Source organism: Plasmodium gallinaceum (genome assembly GCF_900005855.1).
Source record: "Plasmodium gallinaceum strain 8A genome assembly, contig: PGAL8A_v1_64, whole genome shotgun sequence".
Classification (NCBI taxonomy): Eukaryota; Apicomplexa; class Aconoidasida; order Haemosporida; family Plasmodiidae; genus Plasmodium; species Plasmodium gallinaceum.
The window spans coordinates 251,159-269,005 of record NW_021628223.1 but is presented as its reverse complement, the minus strand read 5'-3'; the positions used below and the strand labels follow the sequence as shown (position 1 = coordinate 269,005).

The window sequence follows — 17,847 nt, the reverse complement described above, 5'->3', positions numbered from 1 at the left end:
AAAAAAATACTTGATATAAATAACATGAGGAATTGCTAAGTATGGTTTATAAAAAAAAGAATTAAAAAAAACATTTTAAAAAATTTTGAATTGTAGAAAGAAAAACTATAAATTAAATCTAGAAGAAATATATAAAAAAAAAAATAAAAATTATTTGAAATTACAAGAAAAATTCAAAAGTTATAATATATCTTTCTAATTATAAAAATAAGATGTTAGTATTTTCTTACTATTTAATGAATTTAAATAAATCTTTTTTAATTTCAATTTAAAAATAACTCTGTTTTCGTTATTTTCATTATATTTAATTATTTAAAGAAACATCAATATAAAGTTGACTTTTTTTTATAAAATTCATTAAATTAAAATAGAAAAAAAGAAAAAAGAAATACATTAATATTATTTTTACCTAAAAACAAATAAAAAATTTACATTAAAAAAAAATTGTAACTTTTTTTTTTTGGAACATACCTTCTTTATATATTACTTAAAATAATATAACCATAAAAATTTTATATATTTAAGTATATAATTTAGGTAAAATATGTGTTCCAAATTTCAAGTAATGATATTTATTCAAATGTAAATATGTAAGATTCTTAATTTTAATTAATTGTATATAAGGTATAGAACAAATATATTAAAAACCCTAATTTTTCTTTGAAACTTTTTTCTTTTGATTATTCATTAAATAATATTTATGCTCATCTATTAAATCATTTCCATTATTTTTGAATGTATTATTTTTCTATTCTAACAAAAACTCCATTTCTAATTATTTTTTGTCAAATGATGATAGTATCCATGTAATAAAAAAGAATTTTATCATTTTATATTTTAATCTAATGTTTTATATTCATTTACACTATTTTCTATTTAAAAGATATCCTTTCTTATTCTTTTACAAAACAAATGTACCTACAAATATTTTTTTTTAGGTCCATTTAGTAAGATACTATTAAATATAACTTTTTTATGTATTCTTTTATTTAACAATATGTATTTTGATATTGCCCATTTTATGTTGATTTGCTAATTTTAAAATTTAATAAAAATTCTTTATTAATTTAAAATTTTTTATATTTTAGTGCTATATTTTTCATTTATTTAATTAATGATATGTTTTATTAAATAGATAATGTTTATTTTTATTACTTGTTTTTAACTCAGTTCAATTTTTTTTTTTTTTTTTGATAAAGCATTTTATTTTATTAAAAATTTTATTTTTATTATTTTTACTCATACACTTTTTAAGAACACTTTTTTTTTTTTTTCTCTACATTGTTGAGTTCTGAAAGTAAAGTTCTTCCACTTATTTTAGTAAATTATCAAGTTTTTTTTAAAATTTATATTAAAATTGTCTTGGAAGTCATCGTTACTAATATTCTGTTATTTCATTGATGTTATTAAATTTAAATTAGTATTTTTTTTTTTAAATAATATAAAATTTAGACAGCTTTAATTTTTATTAAAATCAAATTAATAGGTAGTGTAATTAATGGTATACATATATTATACAATCTTTCTTTTGTTTTTATTTTTTCTAATAAAAAAGAGAAAAAAAAGTAAATCATATTTATGTTTTATTTAAAAGTATATTTAAAAAAAAAAAAAAAAAAAACAATGAATATAGTCTTTTTTTAATCTAACAATTTTTATAAGTTTTTATGCATAATATTAACAAAAGAAAAATTAAAATTCTACAATAAGTACTTATTTTTTTTTTTTCTATTAATTTTTATATTTCAAAAAAAGCAAACATTTTGACAATAAAGTAGACATATATAATTTAGACAAAGAGCATAAACAAATGGATTAAAAAAAGAGGCCTCAAAAATTGGCAACACATATATATATGTAATATATTTTTGTTATTTTTTATAAATAATATATTAACAATAAATAAAAAATTATATTACTACATATATAAGCCTTTATTTTACCTGATAATAATTTTCTTCATTAAATAATTCTAAATAATAAACACATCACTTCCTCATATAAATATGGTAAAAAAAGAAAAAGAAGAATTCCTAGTTATATTTCTATTTTTACTTTTATCATTTTTTTTTTAATCTTGATAATTTTAATATAAATTTATATATTGACCATTTTAATAAGTAGTCATTAGTGGACAAGAAAAAGATGGAATGGGAATATTTTTGTAAAAATAGGATAAAAGAGAAATAATTTATTAAAAAATAAAAAAAGGAAAGGATAATTTAATATAAAATATTAGTAGACAGTAAAGATAAAGGAAAAATACTTTTTTATAAAGAAAATATTATATTTTTTTTTTTTTTTTGGCATATAAATTTTAGTGGGCAATAAAAAAAGGAAAGAAAGTTTTTTTCTGTGGTCTTAGTATTTAATCAAGGTCGATATCTTTTTTTTAATATTTTTAATTTTTTTTGAGTTATTATATTATATAAAAATAAGCATATATTAATTACACTTAGGTGATAAGAGAAAAAAAAAAATATAAAAAAAAAAAAATTAACAATTATTCTAGGTGCATAAACAATAGTACTTTATTCTCATTGTATAAAAGAGAAAAAAAAAATAAAAAAACTAAAAGTATTATTTTTTCTTTTTTTTTCTTTTTACACCTATATTTTAAGTTATTTATTATTTTTTTTTTTTTTTTTTTTTTTGCATTAATAAAATTTTAATTTATAATACTTCTTTTTTATATATAATAATTTTAATCGATGATAATTTCTGCAAATAAGATTTTACACCGTTAGTTTTTTGTATTAATAATGTTTTATGCTGATAATATATTTTTATTAATAATGGTTTATATTTAGAAAAAAAAAAAAAAATGATAATTTTTTTTTGGGGTGCATTAACATTTGATTGTAGTTTTTTTAAAATTATTTTTTGATAATATATAAATTTTCGTGTTAGATTAAAATAAATAAAAAATAGCAACCGTATATTAATTAAAAGATTCAACAAAAGAAAATAAAAAGACAGCTAATTCTTATGTGGAAATTGAATTTTTCTTGTTACAACACTATTAGAAAGTTAAAATATTTTAAAACGGTTTTATATGAATAAAATAACGCACATTTTATTTTTTGTTAAAATTTTTTTTTTACAACTTATTTTTTTTTTAAAATTATATTAAATTTATAAAAATATATTTTTAGTTGTACACATATTTGTATTAATTATTAAGAGTTATATTTTTTTTTATTTTTTTTTTTTTTTTTTTTTTTTTTTTTTGTTGTTAATTTAAAAAATACAACACAAATATTTCTTTAAAAATACATAAATATAAATTTTTATTTAAAAAAGTAAATATTTTATTTATATATATATATATATATATAAAGTATACACATATTTTCCTTGCATGCACTTTTTAAGTAATAAATTGTATTGATTAATTAATTTGAATTTTTCTAAACATATTTACAACTGTAATAGAAGAAAAAAAAAAAAAAAAAAAAAATTAAATAATATATGTTGTATTAAACTTATAAATTTTTCATTTTTTATTATTTTTTTTTCAAGTTACTTTTTTTTTTGAAGTGTAATTTATTTAAAATTATGGAAATTTTAAACTTAAATGCTTCTATTCTATTATATTTATAAAACATAATACATATATTTTTTTAGTGCATATATATATATTTTAAAAAAAAATTTTGGAATAAAAATTTAAAAAAATTTATTTTTTACTAACAATGGCTAAACATTTTTTATTTTTTACTTTTGTTATTTTTTTAATTAATAATAGTTTAACAAATGCAGGATATGAAAATGCAGTTCTTAAATCTTGTGAGGAATGCCTTTTGAAAAATTATGAACAATTATTAAAACTTATTAAATGTGAATACTGTAATGAGAATAGTAATTTTCGTGGATTTAATAATCTCCAAAAAGAAAATTGTGTAATCACTAAAGAAGAATGTGAAGAACTTTTAAAAAATAAAGACGCATTAAGAAACTTATTAGTTAACATTAAACCAGAAGAATTTACAGGAAACGTTAGAACAAATGCAGATAACTTAAAAGAATTAATTAATGTAGTGGAAATTCAAAAAAGAGATATTGATATGTTAAGAAAAATAATAGATGGTATACAAGAGAATAAAACAGTCATGTTAATTAATCGTGATAATAACGCAACAATTGCAAATTTGAGTAGCCAGTTGATGAATTTAAGAAATAATGTTGATTATCTTCAAAGGAACCATGAATTAATTCAAAATGAATTAGCTACAGAAGGACAAAAAGAAATTCAAGAATTACAGGAATTGTATAAATTAAAAAAAGAATTAGATGATATTAATGAAGGAATTGAAAAATTTTCTAATATGCAAAATTATGAATTAGGTAATTTTAATATAGAAAGTTTAGTAAAAAATGGTTTACAAGATATTATAGGTAAGGGAGGAGAAGAATTATTGGATACCGTAAAAAAATCAGTAATTACTAGTGATGATGTTGTAACAAAAGAATTAGTTAACATGTTAGATGGAAAAGAATTATTAGATAAATTAATAAATAAAGATAGTAAAGCTGCAGAAACTACTGCATCAAACTTGGATGAAGCAGTCGTTAACCAATTAGATCAATTAAAAACAAGATTAACTTCTTATGAATTTATTATGAATAGTATAAAAACTATTTTCTTAAGTAAGTTAAAGGAACATTTATTAAAAGCATTATATGATGCATATACATCTTACAAAAAAAAAGAAGCAAAAGAAAATGGAGAACCAGAACCAACCTTTAGCGAACAAATTAATATAGAAGATATGAAAAAGGGAATTGTAGAAATTGGTGTAAAACTATTACTTACCAAACTTAGAATTTTCTTGAAATTTATTAAAGGTAAAATATTCCCTAAACAAAATACCAAGTTAGATATAAATTTGAAAAATTCAGGAAATAATATGAATGCAAACAATATACCTAATAATAATACAGGAGATATATATGAAGATGTAAATGAATTACAAGAAGCATTACCACAAAGAGAAGTTAATCTACTAAGACATATTGATAATATTATAGAAGAAATTAATTTTTATACAAGCAAATTTCAAGATAACAATGAGGTTGATATAAGAGAAACACAAGTAGAAACAGAAATGGTTAATGAAACAGGAGAACAAGTAAATGGAGAAAATGTAGAAACAAGAGATCAAGTAAATGAAGAAAACTTACATCAAGTAAATGAAGAAAACATTGAACAAACAAATGAAGGAAATGTAGAACAAGTAAATGAAGGAAATGTAGAAAACATTGAACAAACAAATGAAGGAAATGAAGAACAAGTAAATGAAGAAACAGGAGAACAAGCAAATGAAGTAACAGATCAATAAGAAAAATATTAAAATGAATATAAAAATAATAATAATTTTTTTTTTTGTGAATATTTAATAGAGTAATATAGAATGAGCTTTTAATTTAGTTACTGAAAAAAAAATATAAGTCTACCTGTATAATTAAAAGTTTCATTACTACATTAAGGTATTTTCATATTTGAAATTTATGAAGATTCACCTTATTTTGTTAAAAAATTTTCTTTTATTTTAAAAAAAATACAAAGAAAATTTTTCATAATTTTTATTATCTGTATATTAGTATAAAGAAATACATATAATAATTAAAAAAAATTTTGTACTTATTTTTTATATTATATATAAAATATGAAAACATGATTTAACCTTATAGAATTTCGTAATATGCATAAGAATAAAAAATATATGAAAAGGAGTATTATTGCTTAATATAATAACAAAATTTTTCAAATAGTATTTTTTAATTTTATATACACCTGTATAATATATATAAACTTATATTTATCTTTAAGAAATTTTAGATTGTACGATTTCTTTTTTTTTTTTTATTTCTTTTTTCTTTTTTTTTTTTTTTTTGTGTATAATAATTTTTTAAAATAAAAAAGATATATATATATATATAAATATATATAATTTTCCTTTGTATATTATATAAATTTCCTTAAATTTTTTTTTAACTCCACTTAATTTTTAAGGCTATTATTTCCTTAAATTATATGTAATAATAGAAATTTAATAAATGTTTTTATATTTCTAATAAAATAGGAATTAGAATATTTTAGTAAAAAATAATAAAATATAATTTAATTTTCTAGATATAATATGAATTTTTTGTTATTATTTTTAAAATAAAAAAGTTAGAGAAAATAAAAAGGAAATAAAATTTGATAAAAAAAAAAAAAAAAATATCGGTGAAAAAGTAAAGGAAGAAAAAATGATTTTTTGCTTTATTCTTAACGAAGTTTTTATATATGTAGTCTATATATTTTAAATAAAGAAAGTTTATAAAATATAAAAAAATATTATTTTCTAAAAAAAAAAATTGTATATTTAAATCATTTTATATTTAACAATTTCTACTTTTTTGTATATATACAATATATATTTCTGTTAATTGTTTTGAATTAGTGTATTCTGTAAATAATTTTTTACATATATATATTTTTCATTAGAATCTGTTATTCTATTTCCATCTGGTTCAGTTAAAGTTAATTTCGATGTATATTTAGGTAGTAAATGATTAATTGTTGAATGTACTTTTAGTGGCATAAAAAAATCTTCAGATAAATCGGAAGATTTATAAGGTCCAAATGAAAATCTTTTGCATTTTCTTATAACTAGATTATATTTAGAAAATAAAAAATCTAAATCAGTTTTAGATTTCTCTACATATGTTAATTTAATCCATTTACTCATAAATTTTGATTTTATTATTTCTACACTTAATGGAGAAATACGCGTATTCCTTATAGTGCATCCTTTTTCTAACAACTTTAACTTTTCTTGAGAAAGTTCACCTTGTACTTTTATTAAGTATGTTGTTAATATATTATTATTTACATTTCTTAAATTTTTTGCAAAATCTCCATCATTCGTAAATAAAACTAATCCTTCACTATGAGAGTCAAGACTATTTATAATAATTAAATGATCAGGTATAAAATTGTTTATTTTATTTTTTTTTTCATACAATATATTTTTTTTTCGTATAAAATCAAAAATATTCATATTTAATTTTGAATTGCTTGATACTCTTATATTATTACTTACTAATAATTCTCTTTTATTAGGTTCTATTAAAAAATTTCGATCAAAATTTTTTCGAATTTCTGTTTCATTTTTAGTTGATGAATTACTTTTAATGACTAATGTTTTATCACAGTTACTATCAATTAATGATATTTTTCTATTATTATTATCATTTAAATATTTGATATATTTTTTGTCCTCATAGTTTTGATAGTTCATTTTATTGTCATTTAGCATCCTATTATTATTAGCAATTTCTTTTTCTTCATATTCATAATTTTTATCCGTATTACAAAATACATGTTTTGGTTTATATATACCCCATAATTTTGTTCTTATATCTACATTTATTTTAATTCCGTTTATTTCAATATTTGAATTTACATCTGTTAAGACATTTTTATTTATTATTTGATTATTCACCTATACAAAAATTCCATACAAATTAAAGAAATTGTATTTCTTTATTTATTTAAAAATATTAAAAAAAAAGAGAAAAATATATATTTATTTTAACCTTAACTTTTCCGTTTTTTATTAATTCTTGTGCTTTACTTCTTGATGTAATTGATGATAATGAAAGTATTTTCGAAAGTCTTAAAAATGTTCTACAAAATATATATATATATATATATATAAAATAAAAATATATATGTGATAAAATAATATTAGATTTTATCTAAATTTTTTTAAAAATACATAATTAAATTTATACGTTTTTTTTATCTGGACTGCTGGGAACATGATTTTTCACATTTTTGAAATAAAATAAAAAAAAAAAAATATTTATATATATTTACATGAAAAAGAAAAATTCATTTTACTTTATGTTTTTTTTAAAAGAAATTATTAATTATTATTTTTTCTTTAAAAAAAATCTACACTTTTATGTATTAACATAAAAAAAAAAAAAAATAAATAAATAAATACATAAAAAATATAAATAAATATAAAATATTAAAAATTATAAAAATTATATAAAAAATTACATTTTTTTTCTTTAGAGATTGTTTCTTTTTTAGAATAATGAAATAAAGGTTATATAGAAAAAAAAAAAAAAAAAAATATGTATAAATTAATAAGAAAAATTTTAATTAAACTTTCATTCAAATATTAAAAACAAATATTTTTATAAAATATAAAAATTATTTAGTTGCATACACATGTGCTTTTAGTTTCAGTTAAAATCGTTGTTCGTATATAATAATATGTATTTTCCTTTTTTTTTTTGCAATTTTTAAAAAATAGAAGAAAATAAATATAAAATTCTTTTTTTCATATATAACATTTTAGTTATATAAATTTTAATAACGTAATGAAATTTATTTTATAAATAATAAAAAATTTTTAAAATAGATAAAATAATTATTTGATAAATTAAAAAAGATAAATGTATATAATAAAAAAAATGCATATAATAAAAATATTTTTATTATTATAAACTTAAATGAAATTAATCTATATTTCCTTATATATTTCCATAAAAAAGTTTCTTTTTTTTTTTTTTTTTTTTATCAGCATTTAAATGGTTTTAATTATAATTTTATGATAAATTTAAGAAAAAACTTATTGTTTTTTTTATAATTTTTAATTTATTCGCATTTATTATAATTAAAAAAGAAAAGATATTAGTTTACATATATATTTCAAAAACAAATAAAAGAAGATATTTTTTATAAATTGTTAAAAAGTTTCATTTTAATTTTTATAAGTTTTAAAAGTTAAAATTTTAAATATGCAAAAAAAAAAATTTTTTTTCTTTTTGTAGTAATTTTTATAAATACGAACAAAATTATTGGACATATGTTACCAAATGATTTAGGGAATATATAAATTTTCGTTAGTATATTATACTTTTTTCATTTTCTTACTTTTATGAGAATCATTATTTTCATTATTAATATTATTAGTGATTTTCTTATTACATTCATCTTTCTCACAGGAATTTTTATTTATAATATTTTCATCATTTTTTCTCTTTTTTGATATATTATTCAGTAAATATGAATCTTCGTTTATCCAATTGTTTTCATGTATTGTATCTTCTTCTTTTTTATTTAAATTAATATTAAATCTATTTTTATAAATATCAAATAAATAATAGTAATATTTTTTTATAATACTTAATTTCTTTTCGTATGGAAATTCTTTAAAAATTTTTTTTTTTTTTTTTTCTATTTCTGATAAATTATAATTATTTTGTTTCATTAAATAAGAACAAACATATATATTAAATAAACTTTGCATAAAATTTGTGCATATTTTATCCCATATATAATTATTTGGATTTGGTATATTTTTATTTCTATTATTTTCATTAACTTTATTTAAATTTTCTAATTTATTTTTTTTATATTCTTCATTTGTATATAAATCAGAATTATCATTAAAAATGAAAAATGTGTCATTAAATACATGATCTGTGTTTATATTTTTATTTTTATTTTTTTCTTCTTCTGAAAATGATTTCAAGTTAATTCCTTTCTTATCACAACAAATATTATGATTAGTAATGTTAAAATTTTCATTTTCATTGTTTTTTGAGATAACGTTATTGTCTTTAAATAAAATGCTACTTAAATCATTTTCATACCAATTATCTTGTAACTTTTCTATACTACTATCCAATGTTAATATTTGGTTTTTCATTATTCCTTTTTTAAAAACATCCTCATTTAATTCGTTCTTAATTATATTATCTAAATATTTACTATTTTTATATATGTAGTAATTATTAATAATTTTGTGAAAGTGAACATATGATGATAAAATAACTTCTCTTTTTTTGACACATAAAGGACGTCGATCAAAACCAAATGAATTAATTGATTCACATAAATATATTTGCACATCTTTATTTTTCATAGTACAATTATTATAATTGTAGTATATACATTTTTCATTACAAATATTATCTTTTTTGTTTATAATTTTTATAATTTTATCAACAACCATCTTTATGTTCATATTATTAATTACTTCATTACCATTACATATGTTGGAGAAATAATTTTCAATGTCATCATCTTCATTTTCATTATTTAAATTTGAATATATTTTTTTAGAATTAACACTTTTATATTCATTTCGATGATTTATATTATATATTTTACATATTCTTAACTTCATACTTTTTATTTCATCATATTTTTTTTTTAAAGTTTCTTCATCATAATAATCTTCACCAGAATCTTCTTTCATTATTTCTTTATCACTTTTTTTTTTCATTTTTTTTTTTTCTTCTATTTTTTCTTTTTCATTTTCTTTTTCTTTTCCTTTTTTTTCTTCAGTTTTTTCTTTTTCATTTCCTTTTTCTTTTTCTTTTTTTTCTTCAGTTTTTTTTTTTTTTTTTTTTTCATTTATAATATTTGAATTACATTTAGACTTATAATAACTTGTGCATTCACTTAGATTTTTTTTTTTTGATTTTGTGGAATTAGTTAAAAAAAAGACAATAGATAAATTTATGTTCTTATTATAATTTATATAATTGAAAATTTTTTCTTGGTTTTTTTTATTTTTTAAATTAAGTATTGGTTTAAAAAACGGTATAAAACCTTCAAAATAAACATCATAAATTAAAATATTTTTAACATGACTATTTTGTTTTAAACAATAATAGCAGAAAAATTCGTGTTCAGAATTTTTTGTGCAAACAGTAATTACATTTTTTTTGTTATTATAATAAATATCTGTATTTGATGGAATGTTTAAATTGTTGCAAGCATAAGTTAAATTTTCAACTTTTCTATTCAATATAACAACAATGTAGCTATATGGTATATATAATAAACCACAACATGCATTATTATCACATATCTTTGATTTTCTTTTAATTATTTTATATAAACATTTATCAAAATATAAATTCAACATTTCCTCTGTGTTAAATGGAAAATTAGATATACTTTTAATTTCAGTTTTATTACTATTAGTTTTGCTTGTTTGTGGATCTAAATTTTCTTCATCATTTTCATATATTTTATGTATGTTCTTTTCATATTCATCCTTTTTTTCTATTTCATTATCTATTTCTCTTTCTTGTTTTTCTTCTTTATATACCTTTATGATATTATCATTAAAATTCTCAAACGAGTTTAACATATTTTTATTATTCATACAATAATAAAAATATTTTTCAAAAAAATAAAATTCAAAAAATGCTTTTGCATATAATTTAATTTCTACAGCATCAGAAGATATCTCACTATATGTAAGTAGTTTATTCTCATTTTTATTATTATCTTCATTATTTCCTTCTATTTTTATTATATCTTTATTATCATTATTAAATGAACAATTAAAAAGACATGGATATTTTATATTTAATTTACGAAAATATTTTTCTTTCAATATTTTGTTGATACATTTGCACACAGGTGGGTTATAAAACAAAAATACATTTTTATCATTTTGCTTATACATATCATATATATATTTAAACTGTTTTTCAAAACATAACAAGTCAGGAGAAATGTTAGATATATCGCTTGTATCTGAATAACTAGATGATGAACTAAGGGATAATAGTTCCTGAAAATCATCAGATATTTCATTATTGTCATCTTTTAAGTCTACATTATTTACATAATTATTGTTAAGACTTTTTTGAATATTATCAGATTGAAAGAGAATTCTTTCATTTGTTATTTCTTTCAAAACATTATTATTGTTATGTAACTTATATTCTATATAATCTTTTCCTTCCAGTTTGTTCATATAATTATTATCATTGACTTCTAATTTATTGTTATAATTTTCTTTTAATATTTGAGATTTTTCACAAGTTAAGGGGTTTTCTATTTTATTAGTTATATTGTATTTTTCCTCGTATTTTAGATTTGATATATCTTTAGAATAGTTGTATTCTTTGTTCTCAGTAATTTTTTCATTCATTTTCTCCTTTTTTATCTTGTCATAATCTTTTTCAATTAAATGGATATTTTCTTGTGTATTTACATTACTAATTTGTTTATTACTATTATCTATAATATTATCTATAATATTATTATTATGTAAAAAATCCTTTTCTATTAAATTATTAATTTTATTTGATTTTCCTTTGCTATCTTTATCATCTTTATAACATGGATCATTTATTTTTCTATGTTTATTGTATTCTTTTTCTTTTTTTTTCAATTTATCATCTCTCAATATTTTTTTCTTTTTAAAGACAATTCTCATAAAATTATCATAACCCAAAAAAATATTAAATTTTTCATTTAAATAATAGTTTAGTTTACAACCATTTTTTAATTTATTTTTTCTTTGATTATTAAGATATTTTTTTTCAAATAATAGTTTATCTATTACTAATTCTTGACCAACTATGAAATTTGAAATACCAGCATTCTGTTAAATTTATATATAAAAATTTATAAATATATATGTTGACATAAAAACATATACAATAAATATTTTTTTTTTCATAAAATTCATTTATATTTTTTTATGCATTATGCAGGTAAATTAGAAATAAATATATATGTTTAACTAAAATTTTTAATATAGTTATAAAACATTCATTTATGTATTTCATAAAGCTTAAAATGATTAAATAAAAAAGGAATCATATTTTAAATTAAAGTAAAAATAAACAAAAACACTAATATAGAAGAATATAAAAAAGAAAAAAATATAAAAATATAAAATTTTTTATTTTTAACTTTTACTTCTAATTTATCCATGTGGTATATAATTAAAAACTAAGCATCTGATAAATATTTGTAATATATAAGCTTTTATAGGAAATAATGCTTGTTACATCCTTTTTTAATGAATTTATTTTTTATTAAGTTTTAATATTCATCCTTTATTGTATATTTAAAATAAGAAAAAACTTCGAAATTCTAAAAAAAAATTATTTAAAAAAAAAAATATTGTTATCTATATATATATAATGTAAATATGTTAAATTTTTCTATTACATTTAAAAAAAATAATAAAAATAATATAAGAAAATTAAACAAATTCTAAATAAATATTAATAATTACTTTATACTATTTTTATATATTTATAAAAAAGTTTTTCAATAAAAAAGTGTTATAAATTATTATATATTATTAAAAACATTACTCATATATTTTCTGAAGAATTTTATAATAAAATAAATATGGGGGAAAAAAAAATACATAAAAAATAATTAAAAAATGTAGTTTTAATAAAGATAATTTCAAGTGTTATAATGTAAAAATAAAAATTATTTAAAATTATAAGTATTATGTGCATCAAAAATATATACAAAATTAGTAAATACACATATATATATATTTATATTTTTAAAATTTTATTTTTAAAAAAAAAGAAAAAAAAAAAAAAAAAGAGAAGAAAAAGAAAAAGAAAAAAGTTATGAAATATTTAAATACTATGCAATATTTATTTTGGTCTTCTTTTTTTCTGGTAAATCAAACATGAAAATAATAAAAATAAAAAAAAAAAAAAAAAAAAAAAAAAAAAAGAATATTTTTAATAAAATTAACAACATAATTGTTAAATGGTACCAAAACAAATTCAAATTAAAATATTTATACTAAGATACAAACATAAATATGTTTCATTTATGAAAAAAAAGAATATATAAATATATATTTGCCATATTTTATTCCAAAATAAAATGTATATATTTTACACCATTCTAAAAAAAAAAAAAAAAAAAAAAACAAAGAAAAAGAAAAAGAAAAAGAAAAAGAAAAATTATGACAATAGCATAATAAAGTATATATATATAAATTTGTGCCATACTATGTAATTAAATGACAGAATAAAGAAAAAAAAATTACTATAATAAAATAATGTTCAAATAAAAATATATAAAAATGTTTTATATAAAAGTAGGAACAAAATAAAAAAAAAAAATAAAACTATAATATTTTTTTCTTCCTTCATCTGCAACTATACAAATTTCTATCGTATGTATCGTCTTCATTATTATGTATTAAATTTTTTAAAGTGTAAATATTTCTATTTCTAATATATTCATTTTCATCATTTCCATATTTATTTTTCATTTTAAATGAATTCCTTTTTTCTTGTTCATTTACGCATACAGACATACTTCTATTACGTCTGCTTTCTTGGTCATTTAATTTGTTTATATTTCTCATATTTTCACATCTATTAAAAAAAAAAAAAATAATAATAATAAAAATAATAGTAATACTAATAAAGTATAAAAATATCCATATTAACTAATATACTTTACTAATTTAATTGAATATACCTATCATATCTTTGCATGGTAGAGTATGTATAATTGTTGTTCTGTCTTATTCTTTCATAAATTTCTTTTTCTTTTTCCAATAATATTTTTCTTTTTTCTAGTAAATATTCTCTATCTTTTTCAAGACTTTCAAAATTTCTATTTTCCTGTATATTATTTTTATTATATTCATTATCTTTACATACATACATACTTGACTTGCGTCTACTAAGATTATTCATATGTGGTAAAGCACTAACACTTCGCCTAGCACTATCATTAAAATATATGTTTGATATTCTACTACTTTTACATGTATTATTATTATCTTTGAATTTTTTTTCATATTTAGGGATTTTATAAGTAGACTCATTATTTTCATTGTACAAATCTCTTGTGTTCTTTGTAGTGTTTACTTGATATTTATTACTATTTTTATATTTCACACTTTCTACAGAGTTACTGCTATAGTGACTCAATGTACTATGATTATTATAACCACTATAACCGTCGACACCACTGTAATTGTTATTAATTTGTGTACTATTATTGCTATAATTTTGCATATTTTTGCTGGAAATAGTACTAATGGAGTTTTTTTTTAAAAAAGTATTCATATCACATTTATCAAAATTTTCATCATCATAATTTTTTGATTTCATATTAGCATACATATAATTTTTTAAATTATTCATATTTTCATATTTTTCTTTCATCCTTGAGAAAGAATTATAACTCTCCTGATTTTTTGATTGTAATCTTATTTTTTCTATGAGGTCCATATTATTATTATCTATTCCCATTGTAAATAAAGTTTCCCTCCGTTCTTTTTCTATTCTTTCTCTTTCAAGTCTTTGTACTCTTTCCCTTTCTATTCTTTCTCTTTCAATTTTTTGTATTCTTTCTCTTTCTATTCTTTCTCTTTCAAGTTTTTGTACTCTTTCTCTTTCCATTCTTTCTCTTTCTATCCTTTCTATTTTTCCTCTTTCTATTATTTCTGCCTTTTCTCTTTCAATTCTTTCTAATCTTTCTCTCTCCAAACGCTTTTTTTCCATTAATTTAATTTCTAAAGCTTTTCTTTGAGTACTTTCCTTTTCTATTCTATTTCTCTCAAGTTGCTCTCTTTCTATTAATTCTCTTTTCATTTTTTCCTTTTCTACTAATCGTTCTTTTTCTATATCATATAATTTTTTCTTTTCTCTATTAGGATATTGTCCATTTATTATAATATGATTATTTATGTCTTGATTATAATTCAAATTATCTTTAGTTATATGATTAGCACTTTGTCTACTTAAGCAACTTGAACTTCTTTCATGTTCACTGTTTCTTTTATTTATTAACTCGCTTTGAGGAATAACATAAGGTTTTACCTCTATAGTTTTACAATTATCCATTTTTGATATTTCTGCAGATGAATCTTTTCTGTTTATAACAGATGGAGTAACATTTTTGATGATTTGATATCCCAAACATTGTAAAGCACTTGGTCTTTCTTTTGGAGATAAGTTTAATAAATTTTTAATTAATATATTTAACTCTTTTGATTTTCCTTTTATTGGTAATTCAGGTCCTTTCTTTAATTCAGATATTAATTGAGCAAAATTATTTGCTTTATGAAAAGGGGTTTTACCTGAACATAATTCATATATAATACAACCAAGGGCCCACATATCACTTTTATCATCATAACTTTTTGTTTCATGTAATAATAATTCAGGAGACCAATAATATGGGGTCCCAACGCACGAATGTGCCATGCTTTCTATTCCTATATTTTTGCTTAAACCAAAATCACCAATTTTTGCTATAGGTCTACCACTTAAATTATTTGCCTGTGCTGTTATTTTTCCTATATGTCTTATTCCTGTTGATAGAAATATATTTTGAGGCTTTAAGTCTCGATGCAGCACTCTTTCCCCATTAGGTCCATCTTTTAAATTATGGCAATATGCTAAAGCATGTAATAGTTGCCTTGTTATATCTATAATTGCATGTTCTTCTATTTTCCCAAACATTTTATAGCATTTTTGTATATTTCTAGATAAATCCCCAGCATCACAAAATTCCATTAATATATATAACTTTTGATTTGCTTTATTTAGGAATCTATCAATATATCTAACAATATTTTTATGCTTTAACTCTCTCATAACATTTACTTCAATGACTAACTGAGATTTCTCTCTTTCTTTTAAACCTCTATAAGAAATAGCTTTCCAACAAAAAAATTCTTGTGTTCTCTTATGTTTTACTAAGAATACTTCGCCAAATCTACCATTGCCAATTTTTTTAACAACCTCATATTCATTTAAACGACTTTCACCGTCATCATACTTACTTGGCATTTTACTCAATTTTTTTTTTTTTGTATGAATTATAAAAATAAAAATTGATTCAATTATTCATATGCCATTATAAGCATATATTTTAGTCTATATAAATATATATTTATATATGTATATATATATATATATATATATATATACAAACATTCAAAAAAAAAAAAAGAAATAAAAACAAATGTTTTTATTTTTAAAAAGACAATTTTTTTTTTATTAAATATATTTAATTTAAAAAAAAATAAATAAAATAAAATAAATATGTATTTTAAACAAATATAAATTAAAAATAATAATTTAATTCTTTAAAATTGCTAAAAATTTATTAAAATATTAATATAATATGTATACGGGAGGAACAAATATTACAATGAAAGCTTCTTGTAATTTTTATGAAGTATTTTTTTTTTTTTTTGTTATCAACATTTTTTCAAACATCTTAAGTTCCTTTAATAATATTCATGCTTTCTTATGAATTTATTTCACATTTAACATATAACAATAATGCCTTATTAATTTGTTTATCTCATACAATAATTAATATTTATTGAATAAAAAATAGGAGTTATCTTAAGCTTTTATTATAATTATTTTCATTTTTATTTGTATCATTTTTTTTTTTCTTTCCATTTATTTCTCATATATATACCATTCTCTTCATAATAATTAAAAAAAATATTATCGTAAATTATGTTATAAAATATTCTTTACAAATATATTTATAATTAATATCTTCCAAAAATTAAAATATTACTTTATATAAAAAAAAAATAAAAGAATCGATAATAATGAATGAAAAAAAAAAAAATCTTATAGGTGCTTAAATGGCTTTTATTCTTTATTTTATTTTATTTTTAGCGGAATAAATTATAACAATACATTGAATTAATTCAGAAGATAAATGCAAAAAATGATAATTTAATAAAAGAAAAAAAAAAATAATACAAAATATGATTGTTTTATTTGAAGAAGATGTGCTAGTAATAAAAATAATAAACAAAGTAAAAATAATATGTAATTCCAATTTATTATTTATTTATTAATTTATTTATTTTATTTTATTTTATTTTATTTTAGTTTTTTTTTTTTTTTTTTTTTTTTTTTTTTTTTGTGTTATTCGTTCTTAATATACATATAATAAATTCATATATACTATGGAAATTAAAAATTTGTATTTTTTTTTTAGATGTCTAATTTTTATGCACACTAATGTGCAAAAAAAAAAAAAAAAAAAAA

General features: G+C 17.8%; 4 protein-coding genes across 4 annotated transcripts; 1 reads left to right on the top strand and 3 right to left on the bottom strand.

Moving 5' to 3' along the window:
* Positions 1-3,695: 3,695 nt before the first annotated feature.
* MSP9 (merozoite surface protein 9, putative) lies at positions 3,696-5,342 on the top strand (the record flags this gene model as incomplete). The annotated part of the gene is made up of 1 exon (XM_028674819.1): positions 3,696-5,342. The coding sequence occupies one exon, from the start codon at positions 3,696-3,698 to the stop codon at positions 5,340-5,342; it is 1,647 nt and encodes a 548-aa protein (XP_028526412.1).
* A 1,089-nt stretch (positions 5,343-6,431) lies between these two features.
* On the bottom strand, positions 6,432-7,814 carry PGAL8A_00129600 (RNA pseudouridylate synthase, putative; the record flags this gene model as incomplete). The annotated part of the gene is made up of 3 exons (XM_028674818.1): positions 6,432-7,493; positions 7,588-7,678; positions 7,786-7,814. 3 exons carry the CDS (start codon positions 7,812-7,814, stop codon positions 6,432-6,434), a joined length of 1,182 nt encoding a protein of 393 aa, XP_028526411.1.
* A 1,104-nt stretch (positions 7,815-8,918) lies between these two features.
* On the bottom strand, positions 8,919-12,757 carry PGAL8A_00129500 (conserved Plasmodium protein, unknown function; the record flags this gene model as incomplete). Its single annotated transcript, XM_028674817.1, has 2 exons — positions 8,919-12,422; positions 12,743-12,757. The coding sequence occupies 2 exons, from the start codon at positions 12,755-12,757 to the stop codon at positions 8,919-8,921; spliced, it is 3,519 nt and encodes a 1,172-aa protein (XP_028526410.1).
* Positions 12,758-13,952: 1,195 nt separating this feature from the next.
* On the bottom strand, positions 13,953-16,617 carry PGAL8A_00129400 (NIMA related kinase 1, putative; the record flags this gene model as incomplete). Its single annotated transcript, XM_028674816.1, has 2 exons — positions 13,953-14,184; positions 14,291-16,617. 2 exons carry the CDS (start codon positions 16,615-16,617, stop codon positions 13,953-13,955), a joined length of 2,559 nt encoding a protein of 852 aa, XP_028526409.1.
* Positions 16,618-17,847: the final 1,230 nt, after the last annotated feature.